The sequence below is a fragment of the Zonotrichia leucophrys genome, chromosome 5 (assembly GCF_028769735.1).
Source record: "Zonotrichia leucophrys gambelii isolate GWCS_2022_RI chromosome 5, RI_Zleu_2.0, whole genome shotgun sequence".
Lineage (NCBI taxonomy): Eukaryota > Metazoa > Chordata > Aves > Passeriformes > Passerellidae > Zonotrichia > Zonotrichia leucophrys.
Genome location: NC_088175.1, coordinates 2,967,776 through 2,991,022, shown reverse-complemented (window position 1 = coordinate 2,991,022; position 23,247 = coordinate 2,967,776). Strand labels below are relative to the sequence as shown.

At 37.1% G+C, this 23,247-nt stretch overlaps 1 protein-coding gene across 1 annotated transcript in view; it reads right to left on the bottom strand.

Annotated features, from left to right (window-relative positions):
• Window positions 1-23,247, bottom strand: part of NUDT14 (nudix hydrolase 14) — a 60,097-nt gene that overhangs the window by 16,598 nt on the left and 20,252 nt on the right. Inside the window, exons 2-3 of the mRNA XM_064715101.1 lie at window positions 15,385-15,428; window positions 727-791 (exon numbers count right to left, since the gene is read on the bottom strand). Coding sequence (XP_064571171.1) covers window positions 727-791; window positions 15,385-15,428 — 109 coding nt within the window. The remainder of the gene's footprint in view (window positions 1-726; window positions 792-15,384; window positions 15,429-23,247) is intronic.

The window sequence follows — 23,247 nt, the reverse complement described above, 5'->3', positions numbered from 1 at the left end:
AGAGGCTGTAATCACTGTCAGGAAGAAAGGGCAGTGTGACACTACCCTAGAAAGTTTTCTATGAAGTCTACCATGAGCAGTCTTGAAATGGTCTCTTAGCAACAGTCAGTGAAATACCTTGTCATTTCTTTTAATTAAAATGCAGCGAATACGCATTTCGTTTTTAACTTCCTGAAAGTAAATATTGCTTTGAGTTAAAAGAACTGATACTAAAAGTCATAAAAAATATATCTTGAACTAAATTCATATTAACTGGTAAAATGAAGTTGTCCACATACTGGTGAAAAAGCATACGGTCCTGAATCTCCCTCATTTCAAATTCCCAACTATACAATGCACAATAACACAGTACAAGTAAAAAGAATGTTTAAGACAAAACAAAACAAAAAGGAACATACTGTGCTTCTGTACAAGTAGGTCAAGAAGGAAATTAAAATTAAAGCAAATTCTTGCATGATCATTGTAGAACTATTTGTAATTTCATCCAAAAAAGGACAATAACCAGCCCAAGAGCAGAATGTAAGACTACCCTGATCATTCGTTTCATCTGTAATGGAAATTTCCCTGGTTAGAAATTCTGACTGACTGAAAAGGATGGGCTATCATACAAAGAAACAGAATATAGAACAAAGATTTTATCACCACAGATGCACCAACTTTTAACTGCTAAACCCTTAAAAGCTTGCTTCACTAGAGAGCAAAAGTAAATGTAAAAAGGAGGATTACCTGGGCGGAACTGCTTCACCACAACAAAGCACTGCCGAGAAGTATTAAAGATCAGGATTGACACACTGAGGAGGAAGATAAAAAACACCAAAAGATCAATGCTTTATGAAGGATTAATGCAGAGCTATTAAACTTACATCTTGTGAATTTAATTTCAACTACATAAATACACATAAGATTTATTACTAAAGCCACAACACAGCAAGGTTCATGTCCAAAATCCATCTAGAGGGATAGATCATGTTCCCAAAGCCCATGACAATTTTGTTTAAAATTAAGTCCCTTTTGTCTCCTGGCATGCAAAATACACACCAATCAATTCCTTTTTCCCAACAGGAACACTACCACCACCCCCTGTAACAGTCTAGGAACACTGGTACTAGACAGCAAAAAATCCTTACAAATAAAAACATTTTTTTCCCCTTATATCAATCTCAAATTAGGATAGTCAAAACCTCAGGTACAATCTAGTCTCATTCAGAGACAGTGACTCCTGTAAAAGCACAGAGCATCTCCTATCTGCAGCTACTTGCTGAGCTCAGGTTTCAAAACAGACACCATCCAGGTCCAATTTTGTACAAATTTAATCCAGTAGCTTCACCTGCTACACTCAGTGGTTCTTTGGTTGCTTGCAGTACATGCCATAGGGACACCTGATGGGCTGAGCATTTGGACATGTCTGGTTGTTCTGATATAATACTGATGTTCTCTGCTTGCCTAACACACTCCCAGGTTTTACTAGTTTAAGAAAATGCAGACAAAAGTTTTTCTTCTTAGTTGGTAGCCCACTGCCACCTGAAAAAACAAGTGTATATTTTGCTCATTACCATGGTAGCATTCTCTCATTTGTTCTGTCTCACTGTATGCAATCGAGACATTAATTCATTATTCTATGAATTCTACAATGGATTAGACTCACAATGCCATATTTGCAGGGCTGAGTCAAGCTTTCAACTTTCCTTGTAAAAGAGCTGTATATTTATTTTCACTATTTGATTTAATAATGAAGTCTCAAGCTGCCAAAGAAAATGCTATCTGATGATTATTAAAAACAATGTTAATGTTTATTATAATAATATATAAAAACCAAAACAGAAGGGAAAAGTCCAGATGTTAATATTTATATTCATGCTTGCTATTCTCAAAGACCTGTACTGCATATTGATGGCTTCCTGCCCTGGGAGATGCCATTTGCAGGCAATTTTAAAGCAAAGGTTTTAGCCTTCAGAGAGGCTGGAGGAGAACATTCACTCTGTTTCCTGGCACTAAGGTTCTTTCTGGAATATCTGGGAGTTTGTGCTGGAGAAATGAAGTTAAACCACAGACCATAATATCTTTAAGGTTACTTAAATATTATTCCTTTATTCTTTGATTTTTTTTTCCTTTTCATGACTGATCCTCTCCCCAAAGCATTACTATCTGAGGGCAGACACTGCTCTAAATAAAAGAGGAAAAGGAATTACTGCCACCGAACCTTTGTTGTTTTGTCCACAGGCACTGCCTAAAAGTGGAGTGAGCAGCAGCCTAAAGCTGCTGATGGAGAGTGGAAGCTTCCTGAAGCAGATGGTTGCCCTTTACCTTTCTTTACATCCACCACCCCAGGCCCAATCTTTGCTTTGGCTTGCCTTCTTCAGCACGTCTCATTAAATAACTCATACCAACTCATTAAAAATGGCTCAGCTATTAGACATTATTTTTTCCTAGGAGTCAATCACTTGAGATTTTTTATGGAACAGATGGGAAAATTAAAAACAATCTGTCAGAATTAAGGAACAAGATCAAATTAGCTGGAAAGGAGTAGCAGCAAGTTATTACAATTGTCTGCTTCTCACACCATCTTGAGATGAGAGGGTACAAAAATGGCACAAATCTGTAGAACTTTCTATTTAATTACTTCTAATTTTCTGAGAGACTGACAAACAATTTTGAACAGAAATTTACATCTTTTAACAAACCTCAACACGCAAGCTCTAATATTTCCTGTCAGACTTGGGGAGTCATGGAAGAGAAAGTTCAGAATTATACCTTTTTAGAAGCGGGGTAACATTGGCAATGCCATTTACTGTTTCATTGTTCAGAAGAAACAACATAACATGAAATACTTCCACAGGTCACCAGGTCTGTAACTTCTGAAAAACCTACGGAAGGCTGCATTCAGGATAATTATCTGAGTATTACACAAAGTTAGAGCAAGACAGTTCAGCTGAGCTGAGTGGAGGAGCCTCACTCCCATTTTCAATGGGTTTCCTTATAATGACCCAAAATGTGGGTTCACATGATTGGTGTGGCCTATAAGGAAAATATTTATCCTCTGGAGTTTTAAACCCTCATACAAAGAATTCACGACAAAATCAATTTGAGATTGCTATTTTTACAGATAATACAGGCTACCAAAAAGAACTACTACAAATCCATTAGTAGGTCCAAACACATCTTTCAGTGGTGCCATACCATGGCATATTACAGAGGTATTTGATGTTTCAAGGCAATTCCCTTCAAAATATTACAACCAGATCTATTTTAGAGTATTAAATACACAGTTTTTAAGTGAGGAGTAAACACATAAAAATTAAAACATCCACCAGGACTTTTGTGAGCATGTCCACAACTAAAAGATACAGAAAAGAAATGAAGTTGCACATTTGGGAAAAACACACAGAAACACTAAAAAAAGAAAAAAAAAAAAAGCCCAGCCAGATTCCCTAAAAGAAGGCAGTAATACTATACAAGAATTTAATCTAAAATGAGTAACAAAGGTCCTAATGTAGCAACAGGGTTCTTGTCTCAAACAAGAGCACAAGGCCACTTTTTTATTATATTTTACAAAGGAAAACAATACCCAGATATAAAAGGATCATGATAAATCCCAAGCTTCCATCCATGCCTTAAAAGAAGCTGTAACACCTCTGCACAAAGGAAACAGCAGTCTCAGGTGTTAGAAGTTCTCAGCTCAGACCTTCTAATCTTTACACTTTTTGTGGCAGATTACTTTTACCATATTCCAGAGGTGTGGATCTTTGCTGGCTACTCCTCCAGCACTGACTCTGGGGGAAATCAGAGGTGTAAAAGGAGAGCTCAGGAATGCAAATACCACTGCCCAGTGAAGGAGACTCAGCTCTTCCACACCACATCTGTCATGGTTGCATTAGGGACTATAAGCAAACAGAAAAAGAATTTATTAAGAGATGACAGGGTGCGTAAAGTGTCTTCCAGGGCTGGTGAAGACCACAGACCTACTTAACCTTCAGCTCAACCTTGTCCTCAACTTCCCACTGCAGTAGCTCCCACTCACTTTATACATAAAATAAATCACTACTCTTAATTACAGTAGTTCTCCCCAAAGAACAGCTTACTGTGCAATGATGTAGAATATTGTTCTTTCTATAAATATGGGAACAATTAGAGTAGCTTTAAAATATTTTAAGAAATATATGTACCTAAAATGTCACAAAGAGCATTTAACCTGTACTTGAGCTGTTGTTGTACTCAAGTTTGCAGTTGAAGTCTGTCTGGTCTTGGCACACAATGTTTTCTGAAAGGGATTCCAACTATTCAACTAATGCTCTCTTGCAGCATTTAACCATTTAAACTTCAAAAAAGCCCCGAGTGAAACAGGTATTAGGATTCATGATGGATATGCGACTTCCCTAAACTAAATCAATGAGCAGAAATCAGACAGCTGACCCAAGGGCCCTGCAATGTAAGAGTGCAGAACCTTAATTCCTCCTCCACCTTTAAGACTTTTATGAAAAGAGAAAACACCTACCTGAATACAACCTTTACAACTGAAAACACTGCTGATAATAGTTTAGAAAATGACTCTATTGTGTGCCATACTTCCACAATTTTCCTTCCCCCAACACAGTGCAGCTCTGTATTTACTGAAATCACAGTAACTGATGCTTTGTGATATTCCAGCACAGCAGATATTTAGCTAGAAATACGACAACTTCACGCTCAAACCTGAGAAAGGAAGGTGGTGTTTCATGGAGCAGCACAAGACATGCAGCATTTGACCACAGCAGCTCTGAGGTAGGGGGCAGATGAAAACTGACATCCTTTTAAAATGTGCACACACACATATGGACCATGCAAAGTTAATTCTTTTAAAATCCATCCCAGAAACTGAGATCAGCAAATGAACTTTACCACAGCTTCTTAAATGTGTACTTCTAGGGCTATAGTTAATCCACATGCAACTGCTGACACTTACTAATTGCTTTTCAGGAGACAAACTTTCAAAATCCTTTAATAAATAAAGACGGATTCAGTCTTTCTTTATTCTTAGATGTGGCCTTAATGCTGACTTTACAAATGTGAATTTGTAAACTAAAAAATAATTGTAGAAAATCCCCACAGTACAGCAATAGCAAAGACAAGGACAAGACCCCTGTACTTCTGTCAGTGAGACAAGACTCTCTCAAAGCTGGAGATGAGGACTTTTAATGACAATTCTCTATTAATAACTAAAATACTTATACATTAGGTAAATGATGAGATAACACAGGCAAAGAAATGGACCTTTCTTAAATCCCTGTAAGAGCAACTCGGGAGATGCTGGTGTCAAGCATGGATATGTGTGTGACACACACAAATTGTGATCAGAAATGAATAGTGGAAGATAAAGCACCTAAAAAAGACTGATATTAACATTGAAAGCCAGGACTTCTGAGCTATTAGCCTCAGCCACTTTCACCTACTTTTAAAAGTTATAAAGTATCTCAAAATTAGTTTAAATCTTGTAATACTGGTAAGTGCTGCCTACAAACAAGAATCTCAGCTCCATGGGGGAGACTTCAGGAACTAATGATGTATGATGTCTAAAAAACCACAACAAACCAACCAAACCAAACCACCAAAACCCCTCCAATACTACTAATACAGCGCCTGCAGTATTTCAGTTACCATTTTCAATAAAGACAAAGAAAAAGGAATGGCAGATTCCAAAAGGAGACACAAAAATGGCATGCAGGAATAAAAGCAAGTAAGTGATTTAATCAGCCCCCTTGACTCTCAACAGATATTTGGTTTTAAAATTCCCTTTGATACAATCAGAAGAAAATAATCAAATGTACTGTGCAACCACAGAGGTATTTAGAGATGCATTCATCTCTGCTGGAGAGCATGTGAATATAAAACATACATTTAATATTTTTGCCCACATAGCTCATAAAGGAGAAAATGTCAAGATTTACGAATCATACTAGATGAAAAGTTAGTAAGAAATAAATAAATAATTCAGAAATCCCATAATTGTTTTAGCTTTAAAGTATAAATATGTTTTTCTTCTTGAACTTATATGAATTTGGTTTTCTTTGTTCATAGAGGGATGACAAATTGATTATTCATAGTTTTCTATGTCAAGCCTATAATTCCATCTAGTCTTTTAAAAATATCGTATTTGAGAAACATGCCAGATCACAAATAAATTATGTTTATAAAATGCTAAAGGGCTGGAATGGACCTTAAAGATCCTCTACTGCCCCACTGCCACAGGCAAGGACAGCTCCCACCTGACCAGGTTGTTCCAGGTGTTATCCAACCTGGCTTTAAACACTTCCAGGCTTGGGGCATCCACAACCTCCCTGGGCAACCTGTTCCAGTGCCTCACACCCTCACAGTAAAAAAACTTCTTCCTAATATCCAATATAAACTTTCCCTCTTTGAATCTGTACCTATTACTCCCTGTCCTGTCACTGCAGCTGCTGACAGAGTCTCTCTCTGTGGGTCCCCTTCAGATCGTGCAAGGTGCTCTGACATATCCACACAACCACGTTCACATTTGTGAATGTGTCCTCTCCTTGTCTGAATCTAAAATGACTGTGTTTTCAATTTGAAATGATAATCAAAAATCACCTAAACCTGTTTGAGAGCCAACACTCAAAAGCAACCCTTTGGGAGGACTCAACCTTCAGGAGGGCATGCTTCATCTTATTTCCAAATTATTTTTGATGTCTGTAAAAAAAAATTGTATGTAGCTCCTGTGCCACTTCTGTATTCAAATCAACCATCAGTTTCATAGCTGGACACGTCCTGAAAACTTCAAATGTGGTGTCTAAAGTGCTGTCTTCTTCCTTCCATCAGCACAGCACCCAGCACCTTAAGCCAGAGAAAACAGCCCCTTCATTTTCAGAACAGAGATGTAATAAAGCTGTACCCTTTGATTACTCTCCAGTGCAATTCCTTTAGTTTCCCAGAGCTTTAGCTATAATGCAGATAGTCCTGAGATTAAATGTGTGTGCTTGCACAGTCTTTACTGGTTCATTTAAGTCTTCCTTCAAAGCATTTTGCATCTTTCAAAGGCCAACACCAATCCAATTGGCTGCTTAAAATGCAGCCCATTACAAAAGCAAAGCTATAAGCTCCTGACAAAAACATTCACCCTTTCATACTAATCACAGATAAAGTGGATTTGGCAATAGATAATTAGAGATGTCTAAAAGACTTCTGTGTGCTGATGAAATTTGAATGCTTTCTCCAACACAATGTAAATATTTAATACTAAATAAACCCAGAATAAAGTGGTGAGCCACGTATGCTTGAGAAAATAAACTTTTGTTTGGAAAAAATCAAAAAGGAAGTTTGGTTTCAGTAAACTGAACTGCAGCAGGAAGTTGTTCATGACACCATAAAGCAGGAAGCATATATTTGGTTAATCATCAGACCAGCATAAAAATGAACTAAGAAGTGGTAACAAACCCATATACATGCACTTTAAAAACACATTTTGTATCTACTTGTAAAGTAGCAATTTGTATTGCCAAGCAGAGAATATCATCAGGAAAACTTCTTTGGAATAAACAATTCTCTCAGCAACTTATTTTCATACAACAAAGAAAAATGAGAAAGAAAATTCAACTGCAAAATAAATGAGACATCAAAGCACACTGCTCTCAATAACATTCCTGAAGTGTCATATCTTGGCCAGTATCCCAGGATACCCTTAGAAATGACACATTGCATGTCAATGGGATTCTTTCAACAAAATATTTTAATAAATAAATTCAGGTTTTATGCTAACTTATTTGATTAAATACAGCTTTATGGGAATTATGTGCAACAGATGTCAGAGCCTGATGGGCTTTTGTTCCAATTCCTAATTGTTCGTGAAACTGCCATTTATAAATGCTATCACATAGTAAGACCAATAAATAATCCACCTAAAAAGCCTAAGTATGTCTCTATTCCATTCTGAAATGGCAAAAGTCAAATATTTAAAATACCATCAGGTTTCAAAGACAGTTCACAAAACAAAAAAGTTCAAGTGTTCTGCACTAAGGTAAGGGAAACGAGCAACTTTGTTTATTACCTACCAAAATCCAAGCATGATGTGCAAAACACAACCTTTTGCCAGGTATAACTGCACACTCTCAGTACCATCAGTGAGAAAATGATAGTTGTTCACATTTTCCTGAATTTTCTAGAATAAGGTTTAAATAATTCCCTCTTTTCCAAGAGATATTTTCAGCTAAAATTCTGAAATACAGGTACTCCAACTACAGAACATTTCCTAGCTTTCCTAAGATTATTTTTACCCATCCCAAATGCAGGGCATGTCTCTAGGCCATGTACTAACTCTTGGCACCCTTAACACAGAACAGGTTTATTTCAAAATCACCTGAAAGCAAAGGGAAGACTCTTTCTGATTTCAGTGATTGTACGAGAATGAATACATTAATTTATTTTGCATATTGTTGGAAACACTAGAAAATTAAATCCCTAAATTTGTGAAAAATCCAAGATTCTTCTAATCTGGATACCAGAAACCTGTATTCAGAAATCAATGACTAACCAGTCTAAATTCTCATGTACCCACTTAGTTATAAGAATTTTCATGAATTCTATTCTTGGAATTAGGTGAATATTCAACTTCCCAATGAAGCAATTTCCTCTATAAAGATTTTATTGCCATTTTACCCTGTTTCAGTGATACAGCAGAGAAGAGATTATACACTATAGGATGCTTCCATATCACATGCTTAAGAAGATGAAATGAGAATCTGAAAATTTATGACTTCATGTTTCTCTCTGATAACTTTACAACATCTCATGTTTCTCTCATTCCTATGCTTTTATTTAAATTGGATCCTAAGGTAACATAGTAACTCATTTTAAAAGACAGTAAATACGCCTGCAGAATTCCTGGCACAAAAGCAGAGGATCTGTCAAGTCTTCACTGTAGAAAACCCCAAAAATGAACAACAAAAAACACAGCATTAAGTGCATTTTATTTGCAAATATTGTATGCAAACAAATCATGTAATTACTTGGGCTGAAGGAAACTAATAGGCTACTACATTTTTTCCTTCTAATACCAGGAAAATTATCGTTATCCTGATAGCATCCTTGATAGTCAGATATCAAGCCTAGACCTGAGCATTTTCAATGACAGTGATTACAAAACATGCCTTCTTGCTTATTGGTAAAAACAGTTTCTTAGTGCTTAATTTTAAAAATTCTTTCCCCACCATACATAATTTCTCATTCTGTCATTGATTACTGATGAAATTAAATTATTCTGGCCTGTTCTGTAACGTTCCTTTACATTTTATTATAAGTGGTAATTTCTCTCCTCAGTTGTGATATCCTTTGCATGAACATGCCCAGCCCTCATTCCCTTCTCTCAGCTATTATTTCCCTAAACTTTTCATCATTTTTGTTTGTTGAACTACTTCCAGTTATTTTAAACAGTGCATTATCTTCCATGCTATCTTTGAAGATAATCAAGAAAATTCCACATCACTGACACCCTGGAGGAGACATTACAAAGACAGACAAGGTTTAGAGAATAACAGCACATCACTGAAAGTAAAAGGCATATGCCACCCAAGAAAAACATTTTTCTTTTACCTGTAATGATGTTAAAAAGCTGTATTTTAAAGCTACTGTGATAATTCTTGCACAAAGGAAGCATCTGAGTTAAATTTCATGGTGTCTTATAATACACTAGGACATAAACCAGAAAAATACATACAGGATTAAGTTTCCATAAAGCCCAAATGATCTGGCATATGAAATAGGAGAAGGAATTTAATCCACTCCTATAATGTGGTCAGGGCACATGACTTCCACCCTGTCTCCATAGCTGCCTGCTCCAGCCACTGAGCCAGAATAGCCCCCGTGGCTCCTGCAGGCCACTGGCCCAGCTCGGTGACCATCCCTGGCTGCTCCCTTGGCCAGGGCTGGGATGCAGCCACAGCTGCTGGGCTGTGACCCTCAGTGCCCTGGGCACTCCTGATCCCTGCCCTTGGCCAGCTAATGCACAGCACACAGCCTCCACACCTGCACCTCCTCCTGTGGAGTTATGCTCACTCCTAACCTGCCTGGAGAACCTCCTCCTGTTTGCCTGCAGGAGGGAACAAGCTGAGGTGGAGGTTGCTCTGGTCTCCTTCACCCTCCTGATGGAAAACTACATTTTTCAGTTGTCTTTGTAATAGATAAAGTGAAAAGTTGTTTATTCCGAGGAAGCAAATTAGATTAGGAATTAATTTGTTAGAAATTAATTTGTGTGAAACAAGTTAATCTCTTCACTTGAAAAAACAAAAAGGCTGTGGAAGCCCAGGGCACTGGGAATATTTCTCTGTCTGCTCTGGGGTGCCCTGACCCCCAGGGGAGCACTGACTGACCCTCATTCATGGAGAGAGTTTCCCAGACTTCAAGATAGACTGGAATCTACAAGAGTGTGAAATAGATTATAGAGAGTAGGGTAGGTATATCACTTGGTGAGAAATTTAGGTTCTGGGATTTTTAGTATGCTGTGGATGGAAGCAAGATAGAGGGCACAGGGTGCTGTCCTGGGTTTCTTCTTCATGCTTCTTCTTTCTTCCTCTTCTTGGGTTTGGGTGGCATTTTGTAATTGGGCAGAAAATCTGCATTGCAGCTCTTTGGGATCAATTATTAGGTTAAAAGGGGAAATAATCTAGGTGTCAGTTCTTAATTGGATAGTTTAGTCTTAAAAGACCTTGTAACAAAAGATTGTTGGCCATTTTGTGCCTTCTCATGAAAAGCTGCCAAACTCACAGTATTGAGACTGTTTTACTGATAACAAGTAATAAACACTTAAATCCAAACACAAATTACTGTCTCAAGTGCCTTCAATCCAGACTCAGAAAAATGATGAGTGGTATACCCACAAAAGACAAATCTTACAAAGCAGAAATATAAGAATAAACTTTCAGCTTTTTTCATTAATAATTCTGAAGTCAGGAGCTACTGGTGAGTCACTGTGACATGTTCTTGCAGGTAAAAATGCAGCATGAATGGGGTACAATGCACATGTAGAGCTGCAAGTTTTTTAGTCCAAATGCTTTTTATTCATCACACGATATTTTCAGAGTTCAGAGGAACTCACATAACTATCATGCACACAATGCAGTCTCCTCAAATTTGTTCTCTTTTAAATGCAGTGAACTTTACAGTGAATTTTTCATACTTTCACACAGAGACGTAGACATAATTTTGTTTTGTCAACTAAGAAAAGGTACAGTTGTGTCCCTGTTCTCAGGCGTTATTACTCAAAGCACAGAAGGGAGCACATGACTGTACACTGACCTTCATCTGTTCCCAAATTATGCCTTTTAAAAGCCTTGAATCTGTTTAAGGGGAGCTGCTGAAACCTGAAACGAATGTGGTCTATTGCTTTATAAAGTAGATGAATGTAGAACTTAAGTATTACATTTCAGGCTCTTACTGTACTATATATAGCAAAATTAGGATGAGGGAGAATATAACTGTAACCTGAGTCTGGTTTTAGAGAATATTTTTTGTTACAGGTATTGATGGTTACTCTGTAAAATTTAGCATGTTTCTATTTCTAACAGAAAATCACCACAAATTTGCAGAAGGAAAATATTCTCCTGATAAAGATTTTAATTTTTAAAAGCCAAGTCCTTAAAAAAATTACCAGCCCACAAATCACACCCCCACAAATTGCTAACCAGTTCTGACAGACCCAAGCCTAAAAACAAGCTTGAAATAAACCTTGTCTAAATCTTCATTGCTTGCACTCTGCCTGATTTTCATCAGGATATGTTTAATAATGACCAAACACATCACCTTGAGTATTAAAGTGAAAATTACACTTAATTAGAGAAGTTAGTGGTGCATAACTGCAGAAAGCATCTTGTGCTGTGTGCCTGACACAACAGGCCAAAATTATTTAACTCTTAGGAGCAACACTTCAGTAAACTTGTTCAATAATTACAGTGGAGAAGAGGTAATCAAGGATTTTTACTTCTCTTCATTCATTTTTAGTAAATTTCATTGTTGTTTCTAATGACATTGTAAAACCTTTCAATGAGTTCTGATAATGTTCATCTGTGTGTTTCAAATAAATATTAACTTAAATCTAACTCCACAGGACAAGAACAATAGTAAGCTCATTATTTTCCAATAAAAAATGGCTTATGAATTGACAGATTCCTTGACAAGTTTACAAATTTTTGACAGTTTTCAGATGGGAATTGTAACACTCATTAAACATTTAATATGCTTGTAAAATCATAGAAACCTTCAGGATGTAAGTGACTTCTGGAAATCATCTGATCCAATCTCCTGTTAAAAGTCACTCTCTAAGTTGGGCCTGATTTCTCAGAGCTTTGTCCAGTAAAGGTTTGGATTTCTCTAAGGATGGAGACTCTGGGCAAAGCATTCCAGGACCAAACTACTGCCCATAGGTATTGTCCTTGTGTTGTGGATCTTCCTCCTGTTAGAATTTAAGCCTAAATATGGTAAGAAATGCTGCTTCTTTTGTCTATGCTGACACACTGTTGACTTCTGACAGCACAGGTTCTGAAGGTTTGCTGTAACACAGTTTATTGTGTGACCAGTAACAAATTGCACATAACTATTTTTGTCTTTAAATGGCAGGGAGGGATTGGAAGTAAGCAATTATTTGTTCAACATGAATTACAGCAGTGACATCAGGATGGATGTCTAGTTCTGAATGATCTTGATCTTAAGAGAGCTCATGAACCACATACTGTAGACTCATGCCCAAGATGTGCAATAATTAAAGAAAATAAATAAAGGGAAGAAAAGGAAAAGTAATACCAATTCTGCTATTTTTCCTTCTGGTAGAGTTACACCACCAGACTACATATGGTTAAATGATCTTGCCCTACTGCAACATATAGTGAGATTTTAAAAGATGACTCACATCTAAGGCAAGTGAAGTGACTACTGCAGCCCTTGTGCTTTTGTCTTTGTACAATTTAATCAGCTGTTCATCTGAACAGTTGGAAAGGATTCATTTATACAACAATAACTTCATCTCTCTTGGTAAATATTTTCTTGCATCTTCTGATACAAATCTATTAAATATTGGCTTACATTGACCTAATTGGAAATGAGACAGAACACTGGGGTCCCAAAGGAACCCAGCACATAAGCTCTCATTTCACTACCATGCAGCAAGGAAGTCAGTCTTAAGCATGTTTAACTTGTGCTGCTGAAAGAGGATGACAAATAAAGACATGGGTTAGGCACAATGTCTGGTTTTATAGGATTACACAGTTGTTTTTTTAATTCATCATCACTAAATTTGTAATGCATATAAATTCTATGTAAATATATAATACATACATGTGTTCTTTACAGATCTTTACAGAACATGCTCAGTTCAGGTAAACAGTCCTATTACAGATACTTGGAGCATTTAACAGTCTTACAGCACTTCTGTAAGTTGTAAGCTATGAATACTTATGAAAAAGTATTATGGAAAAGGGATCTTAATGCTGGAAAACATGTACAATCTTCTTCAAGTAGACATACACACCAGGAAATCCTGACCAACAGAACTGTGTCCCAGAAACCTCTCCTCTTCTTCAATATTTATCTTTCATTGACAGTAATGAACCTGTAAGAGTTCTCTCAGCACGAAGTTCTTCATAATCTTCAGGAACTGGTTAGCATGACTTTTCCATGTAATAAGCATCACAGCTATAAAAATACATCAAAATGTAGAGCTTTAAAGTATTATAAGGGATTTTGAATCTGACTAATGTATTGGGTAATAACTGCCTTCCTATTCACAAAAACAAATTTATGTAAACCCATGGATTTCCTATGCAGGAAGTTCACATTACTACCTTTGGTGTCAGAAGCTGCCATGAATTTCCTTGTGAAAGAGTGTTAGACATTCTGCAGTTCCACAGTAGTCACTAATAAGTTGGGGTGGCAGCTGTTGTGCATCTGAAGCTAACAAATGTTATGTGACCAGAGATGACTGGCATGACATGTGGCTGTAGCCTTTTTATAAAGTTATGCTCTCAACTATTTTAAAAATGTCCACAAAAGTCCTTCAGAAATACTGTTCCCAAGAAGTTCATGGAAAACTGATCCTTTAATACTTACCCCACTTAGTTAGTTGCATATATTCACACATTATCACACAGTGATAAACCAAAGTTTAAACAAAAATAGTCATATAAATTCATCTGGAAGTCATGTTCTCAGCACTGTGACTTGAGGCTGGATTCACTTGCTTGAATGGGAATATATTAAATTTCCAGCAATCAATTATCATTTCAGCCTTTGTATCTGCCATCATAAATTCAGGCACATGCCCATATGGACAGACAAAGTGCAAAGACAGAACTGTCTTCCAGGCAAATTCCAAAAGCAAGTGTGAAGTTCAGTATTGAAATATCACTCCCTTTTCTGTCCTCATTCTCAAGCACTACAGGCATTTTTAATCCAACTAATACTTTCCCAATTCTCCTGAAAATTTTACCTTCATAATCTTTATATAGATAAAAACTGCTGCTAGAATTTTATATCCCTCCCAGGCATCCACATGCATATAAAGACTCACATCACAAAAAGAATCACGTAAGGACTTAGAGGGTTTCAACAGAGAAGAATTTCCCAAAATGCAACTGATTTAAGTTATTTAATGCACACAAAAAACACATCTCCTGATGTGGCTCCGGTTATGTCACAATTTATTTTAGTGTTTTGCTACATTTTTTACATTTAATAGATTTAGAAAAGCTTTTTCTTGGAAAAAGTTGTTACCCTTGCTTTTTATTTTTATCTTCTAATGCTTGAATTTTCAGCAAACAGATCAAATATTAATACTTTTTGGAAGACATATATAAATATTTTAGTTTTTAATAACACTGAGACTTGGTCTGTTTTATATGCACCTTATTTGTTATAATGTTGTATTAACTGATCTTTGAAGTCAGAAGTTCATTGCTTTTCTTCTCTGATCAGAGAAACACATTTGGAAAGACAGAATAAACTCCTTCCTTCAGGTAATAAATTCTCACTCAAAAAAGAGAATTTCATACAATCCCAACTTTCAGTTCCATCTTCCATGTAATCATTAAAATGTACAATAATGTGTTAATAATGTAATGTGTAAATAATGTGCACAATAATGTGTTAATGCACAATTATGTGTTAAAACTCTAATACTGGAACAGTCAAGAAAAGACAAAACTTACTAAAAACATAATAAACCACAAGGAGATTTTAAAATTTCTGCTAATTCTATCTTAAACAGTAGAGAACCACATGTAAGTATTACACAAGAAGTGAGAATTGAAGAGGAAATTGGAGGAAAGAAAACTTCAACAACACTTGACCAATAAAAGAGAATACAGTATGAAATACAACAGAAGATAATGGGAAATAATGTGATGCCATTGTTACCTGTCATGTGTCCTCATAAAATCCCAGAACTTCTTCGTGCCATTCTGGGGGGGGAAAAAAATAAAAATCAATCAAATTAACTCCAACTGAAAAATTACTATAATGAAATTTAACAAAACTTGAGAGGCATTTCTTTGAAAACTTAGTATAGTTAGTTTTATTTATGAGGCCAGTATTCTGGATTTTGACAGTTAGTATTACAGACACTGGAGCTGTCTAAGGACAGTTCAAAACCTTGGACCCACAATAATAAGATGACAGCTAGCAGACATTTATTGCAGCCTTCAGGCCCAGTTTTGGCCACAGTATGAACTTCAGCTGCCCAATCTAACTATTCACAGTGCCAGGAAGCCATAAACAGCTTTGTTTTAACCAGTAAAATAACCCACAAGTATGTTCTTCCATGTCCAGAAATGCTCTTACCTAGAGAACAGCTCAGCCCTTAGCTCCAAACTAAACCCATGTGGGATCCAGGAATAAGGCACCTTCCCTCTAACCCCTTACAAGGACCCTTTGGTCCCTTACAAGGACCAAAATAGGAGTTTTATCCACACCTAGCATGAAGGGGTCACACTCCACTCTGCACAGCAGCTGTTCCTCTGCACTGCTGGTGGTGCTGAGGGCTTGAAATCACAGCACTCACTCAAGAACTGGGAGACATAAAATGGCTGTTTTTCTCAAGATGGGCCCATTCCTGTCCTCTGCCAGCTTAAAAAAAACAATATCCGCTACAGCACAACTGACAGTGATCTCTGAAAACAAGTGTTCTTTCACAGTTATAATGAACACACATACCTTGCTTACATTTATATTATACCTACAGCAATTCATACACATCAGTTAATGGAGATGCATATAATCCTTTATTCTGTTTACTGGAAGTGTGGTGGTGTTTTTCAGTTCAAATACAACTCAAGAGGTTTCACTCCCAGGTCAGTTTTAAGTCTGTGTTAGGAATCAATATGAAACCAGAGGAAATTCTTGTGGTTGATACCTTTTTCTTATAAGCAACACAAAAATGAGACCTGCTGAAGACCTACACACCTAAAATACGCTTAATGTGAAAAGCAGCACTTGACTTCTATTATAAAGTATGGTTAAATGGATGATCAAACCCTGAGCAACTGGTTAATGATTTAAAGCAGGTAAATGTGAGCAATGAGAGAAGAATCAAGTTCAGTTGGTGGGTAAAGGTGCCAACCAATATAGACAGGCCCTTCAGCTCTATTACAGATGTCATGGCTACCAAGTACACAACAGCTGGTGGGGATTAGATAACAAGCACTCTGGTTCAGAGATTAAGCCCCTGAGCTTTATGAGTTTACCAAGCTTTTTGGAAGAGGGACTGCTTGCTTGCTAGCTGGGTTTTCCTTCATTCCCACAACTCTAATTATAAACAGTTGTTCACCTCAAGAGAAACTCTAATCCGTGCTTCCATTGGTGTGTGCACATACCTTCTGTTAGCACTGACAGGAATCCAATGTGTGCAGCACAGGAGAAGCCCTGTCATTGCTCAAATGCAATGTAATGTTGAAATGAAAATAAAGACAGCAAATTCTTAGTGTGAACTGAAATATTAAAGGCATTGCTTCCAAATCTGAGTGTATATCCAATTCATTCCACCTGCTGAGAGACAGAGGAACATATTTGATAGGACTATGATACAATACACAGCTGCAACATGGGCTGTGTTGTATGGTAAGATAATTTAAGGAATTAAATGTGCAAGGTCAGCTCAATCTTTCTGTAAGTTTATTTCTACCTGTAAGCAAGGTATTTGTGGGATTTGTTAGCAGATTGCTGAGCAATTTTCCATTTAACACAAAAGAACTAGAAAACTTTGTACCACGGGTAATGTCTTCTGCATGTAACTCCATATTGTTTCTCTAGTCTCAAACTTCCCCTGCCCCAAATCCTAAATTGGTGCTACCATCATCCATTCTCCCTTTGTAGTGTTCACTTTGGAGAAATGTGGGTGTCCAGGTGCTGGAGATGCAAAAAAAAAAAGCCTGAATCAATCTCTCCCTGCATTAATTTAGGCTATTAGTCCTGTGATACTGCATTCTAACATACAATCCCACCAACAATCTTCCTAGCTCTTTCCTCTTGCCATAATTTTGCAAATTATAGAACCTGATCACTTTGGAGCACTTAAGAGAGGGTTTCAAATAGCTGAGGAAAATTACACCCTAGAGAATCATCCTCATACAGATGGGATCCATCAGAACTGAATGACCTCTTCCCAAGGATGAGCTCTATTACCATTAACACACCCTACCTCACAGACGTGCACATAATTTTTAGCAGAAAGTCAAAGAAGGAACTTAGTACATAAAAAGAAATTAATGAGAAAATAAAATCTGTATTTTCTATTTTCTAGGTTCAGGTAAAGCACTTTCTCCAGAACATGATTTGATTATTCTAAGACTCAAATTCAAAACCAGCCACAGACTAAATTATTTTGAGTCAAGACATTGGTTAATATCATATACTCTGACTGGACAATGCTTACTAAGCTATTTTCTGCCTATATTTAAATTATTTTTTTTTTATATGATCAAGTTGCACCTGTCCAAATAAATAAATCAATAAACAAATGAAACATTCCAACATCTCTTTGTTTACAGTGGCAGAAACTCAAATGAGCCCCATTCATGCCCCATTGTTGAAGTGAAATGTAATTTGAACCCAACCGAATGGAGTTGAGTTTCTATTGTACCCAATGCATGGTTCTTTCCTAACAGACTGCTAGGAAGGTTGCTAATTATTAATAGCATGTAAACAGTTACCAATGGTTCTTATGCTGCTTTACATACTTTACAGAACATTAATTCCAGCCAGATTCTAACCAACTATATCAAGCTGCATGTAGTATCTCTATCTTGTCTTTGAGACAAAAGTATTACTTGCTGAACGGATGAAGATTCATGCTTTTAAAAGCCAAGTGGCTATGATTACTTGTTAAACTGTTCAGCTCTATATATCCTGGTCTTTGACAAAGCTCTGCTATCACCACAGTTACAGATAGCTGCAATATTAAAGGTATCAGTGGTCAACATCATTCCTGAAAAAGAGAAGTATCTTTGTGAAACACAAAGGCTCTCTCAAACCCTTAACATTTTTCTTTTTAATAAGCATATGTAATTGCATTATTACAAGTAGTTCATTCTCCAATGTCCAATAAGGAACAATCACAGTATCTCTCAATGCAGTGAGAACTGAGTATAACTGATTGCTGGGAGATCTAAGCATTGATGACAGGAAGGAGAAAGAATTATTTTATGACATTTGAGAAAGATTTAAAAAATTATTCTTTAAACAGGAAATGTGTCCTGTGATGTTTATAAAGATAAATATGTCTGAAGTATTTTACATTAGTTTTAATCTGTTCAGAATAGCAGTTCTGATACTGCAGCAACCTTGTGTAACACATAATCGATTTGGTAAATCTTTAATCACAAAGTAATCACACTCTAGTTCTGTGCTCAGTGATCAGGTTCTGTGATGTTGCAACACTCAACTAGTGCATATAGTATGTGTAAATTAATAAAGCTGTATTCCAGGAGAGGCAGCATGTGAGACAACCTCGTTTCACATTACACAGAAGACAGATCACTTACATAAGTACTAATTGCATAAGAAAGCCATACCAGGTCAGACGAGATGTCCATCTTGCCTGGCAACCTGTCTCTAAAATTTAAGAACAGAGAAAGCACACAGCAATGCTTCCCCAGAACACTCTTCAAGTCTGGCAAAAGGCACCAGAGGGTGGCAAAAGACAGTGCCTTAAAAAGGCACCCAAATTAAACACACTCCTTCAACTCTAAAAAGAGAGCACAAGTAGCCATTTCAGTACTACCTGAATGTGCAAAGTGTGTCACAAGACCATATTGTCTGGAAGACTGACTTGGTAATGGCATTGGTAACTAAATCAGAATTAACAGCAGTTCACTCCCAGCTTGGCAGTCTGCACAAGGAGACTCACTGCCTTCTGCTTCAGGTGATTGCAGGACAACCAGGCACTGCCAAGTGCTCTCTGCTAGACAAGTGTTGACAGCGGCTGCAGGTTTAGCAGATGTGACTCCTACCTGTGCAGAGCTGTTTATATCACCCATACTTGATCTTCACATTGTCCTGCTACCTGCTACCATCCTTGAAATAATTTTCTTCAGATTCTTCCTGCACCACCTCAGTGCTCAGTGCCATAATTACAAGCAGGAGTCTCTTCACACTATCTGTAATGGATAAGTTGGACTTGTCTGCAGCCTATCAAAATACCATTCTTTTTACCACATGCCCTCTAACTAAAATGCCTTAAGAATCACTGTGCCAGGGACATTGCTGTCCTTTGCTTTTGTCCACCACCTGAGGCAACAAAATATCTGTACAGCAAGGTCAAATCACTGCCAGAATGCCTAAAGGATATAAATCTTGCTTGCTAGAGGAACTTGCCTAAGACTCAGTCCAGGCAGGCCAACAAAGAAGAGAAAAAGAACTTGCTGTGCTAATGATGTAGAAAGAAACATTCACTGGCACTGACTGTAGGGTGATACTGGGTATGCTCCACATGTGACAGACCCTGGACATGCTCTGACACAAGTCACTGGAAGTCCCTGCTCCTCACTTGGGGCAGCTTCAATGCCTTCCTCCTTTTTTCCCTGAGGGCAGTGCCCATGCACAATCTGCCAAGTTCTTGAGAAGCTCTTGAACAAGCTCTTACATGAGGTAATGTGTCTGCACAGGTACCAAAACTCATCACTGTTAGACTGATCTGATACCATCCTGGGCTTTCAACCCAAACAAACCAATCCCCTCAGTCTTGCTGTGGTGTACAGCCCTCCAGACACTCACAATTTCTCTTCAGATGCAGCTTTTTCAAATGGAAGGAATAAGTACTTGAACACAATTTTATAGAGAGAGGTATAAGGCTCTTCCTCAAGGATCATTCCAAGAATCTTCCTAAGAATGAGATCCTTTTCACAAGTAATTTAATTAAATTAGAGCTGTGGTACTTCAGTTATAAGATGTTACTGAGTTTCAAGGTGAGGAAGAGAAAAGACGGGATGCTGTAATCCATGGCACACAGCTTATGGTAACCTTGGTACAGTGCCACACTAAGGTCTGACACAGCAAAAGTCTGTAAAACCATGAATTACACAGAGATGGTGAAAAATATTCACTATTTCTCATAATATAGAAGCACTATGTCATAGCTGCCTCCCTGGGAAAAAGGCTGAGGTTTTTCTGGGCACTGATCTTCTCTGATCTGCCTCATCTCAATGAAGCAGTGCTCAAGTTCTGCAGCTGCACAGAGAGGTTTGCCTTGCTTATTTTTAAAAAATTACCTGACAGCTTCTGAAACAGCTGCAGACAAACTGCATTACATGTATGTTTTAAGCGTGTGCAACTACACTCACAAAACTGCTCTAATGCTTCCTTTAACTTTGTGTAATAATTTTTTCACAACATCACACAAGGGTGTATAAAATAAATCCTACATACACAGGTTTACAGTAACAGATTTCCTGCAGTTACTCTGTTGGGAGTTTTATTCAACAAAACATTGATTGTCACTTATTTAATGACTCCTTGAAATGAGCTCTGGACAGACAGCACATAAGTGAAGGAGATTATTTCTCCATTTACCCAAAACCCACTCAAAGCTTCTCATATATTATTTGCCTTATACAAGTATCTAAAAATTTTAAAAGTGACCAAATTAAAGGCAATGCCTTATGTCATCTCCCACGTTTACCCACAGACTTCTGCTTGGGCAGAGAAAGTTTAAGTGGCCAAGAACTGTAAAGTTATACCAAAACCACCTCAGTAAAAACGTTTTGAACCTTGTATTACATACTTTTGGAGAGAAAGGTAACAGGCCATGCAGGCAGATCACTTAAAATACAGGAGACATATGTCCAAAATATGTCCAAAATAAGCAAATTAACATCACATATACCACTAAAAGAGAAAGAATAGAAATCTGCCCATGACAATGATTAACTTCTTTCTGTTTACATTACAGGAGAGACAACATGAGGCTTGGTGCCCCATTGTGAAAGGCACTAAACACATACAGTGGGAACAGTTCCTGTTCAATGATCTTACAATTCAGTTAGAGCCCAGACAAAAGTTGATGTAAACAAACAGAGGCAGTTAAGACAAATACATTCTGATTTAGATAAGCTACATGCACTAGTTATGAGGGTTAAAATGACAAACAAGTCATGATTCCCCAGTCTTTACCATTTGGATTGGGTTTAAAGCAGAAAATCCAACTGGAAAAGTTGAAACAATTATAAAAGAAAAATAACTCTGTCTTCATTGCTCCAACTACTCTACTTCCACACTCCTAAGACACAAAAGCAGTTAATGTCGTTAATACAAAGGGATAATGATAATTCTTCATGTAATAAAATAATTCTACTATGGGTGCTGAAAAACAGATAAGATAATTAATTGGCAAATAATGGTCTTAAACCAGAATCAGCAAAGTCAAGCAAGAGTGAGGTCCCTGTTTAATGATTTACGTGAACCAAAGCAGTAAAACTCCCTAGAGTAATAATCAATTTTTTGCTTTTTTTCTGCTCTCAAAAAAATTTTTAATGGTTTGAGGGTTACGCTTTTCTTTCAAAAAGTATAAAACTTGTTTTTCTATTGAACTTATTTTCACATTCAACCAATCTTCTACAAATGTGTTCACAAAGTTTAGTACCAATGTGCAAAGCAATGCCTCTATCTGGAAATTCACCATGCATTTTCCTGTGGAGGTGGCAACTGGTTGCCCAGACCTTCATAGCAAGAGAACACTGAACTTCTCATTTCATTAGATGGGTTTTTGTGAGGTTACTCCACATGAGCAATCAAGAAACTGAGTCATGATGACAAAAATCTGCACCAACACAGCCAGCACCTGCTACCTCCTGCCACCTTTATTTCTTAAGAGTCTCACCTTAATGCTTTTCAGCCATATTCACCTTTTTATGACCAATAAAAGCAATTTGCAATAAAAGCAACTCAGTAATTCAGAATTTTTTGGTTTATAAAGGATACAGTTCTACAACAGGAAAGGTGTGTGTAAGCCGCTGCTTCTCAAGTCCCAGACCCTGGGTTAAACAGAGTGGATTTCCCCTGTGGTAAAGCCATAAAAGTTCTGTCCTCATCCCTCTGCAAATGAACCTTTCCCTCTGCAAGTGAACCTTTCCCTTCCTTCCTCCTCTCACTGCTGAAGAAGTGCTGCTACCAGTTGAGGATTCCTTGTTATGTTTCTTTTTCCAGCCTAATGGAACCTGATGTCACATCTACAGTGGTTTTCAGTGGCAACATATGAGCATTGATAACCTAATGTAAACAATTTCTTGTCAGCTCAATTATTAATGCTGGAACTCTCTGTTCTATAGAATCAATACAAAATGTTTTCGGTGCCTGCAGAAACTGCACTTCCAGGACAAACTCAGGACATTATTCTTTTCACTTCACTATCAGAGACAATTAGTCACCAAATTACCTTGCATTGTCTGAACATTTTTCATACTATTTTCAGCATATACAAAAATTATGTGAATAAAAAAAAAATTATCCTCAAAATACAAAGTTTGGAATTTTTTAAAAGAAATAAAGCACTGGTAGTCATCGCAATGCTGTGAAACCTGTATGAAGAACAAAAATCAAACTGAGATAGCTAAAGCAAGTTTGGACTCCTCAAGATTTCAAAATGACAAGAGAATACCTATGCAATAACTGGTCAATATAATTTAAAAGCTTTATTGCTTCCTGTTGAATATTTTTATTGGATTAATGAGTCAGTGGGGTGGATTTTTTCTATATAGAAGCTGAAGTACTACCATGCTGTATCTATAAATC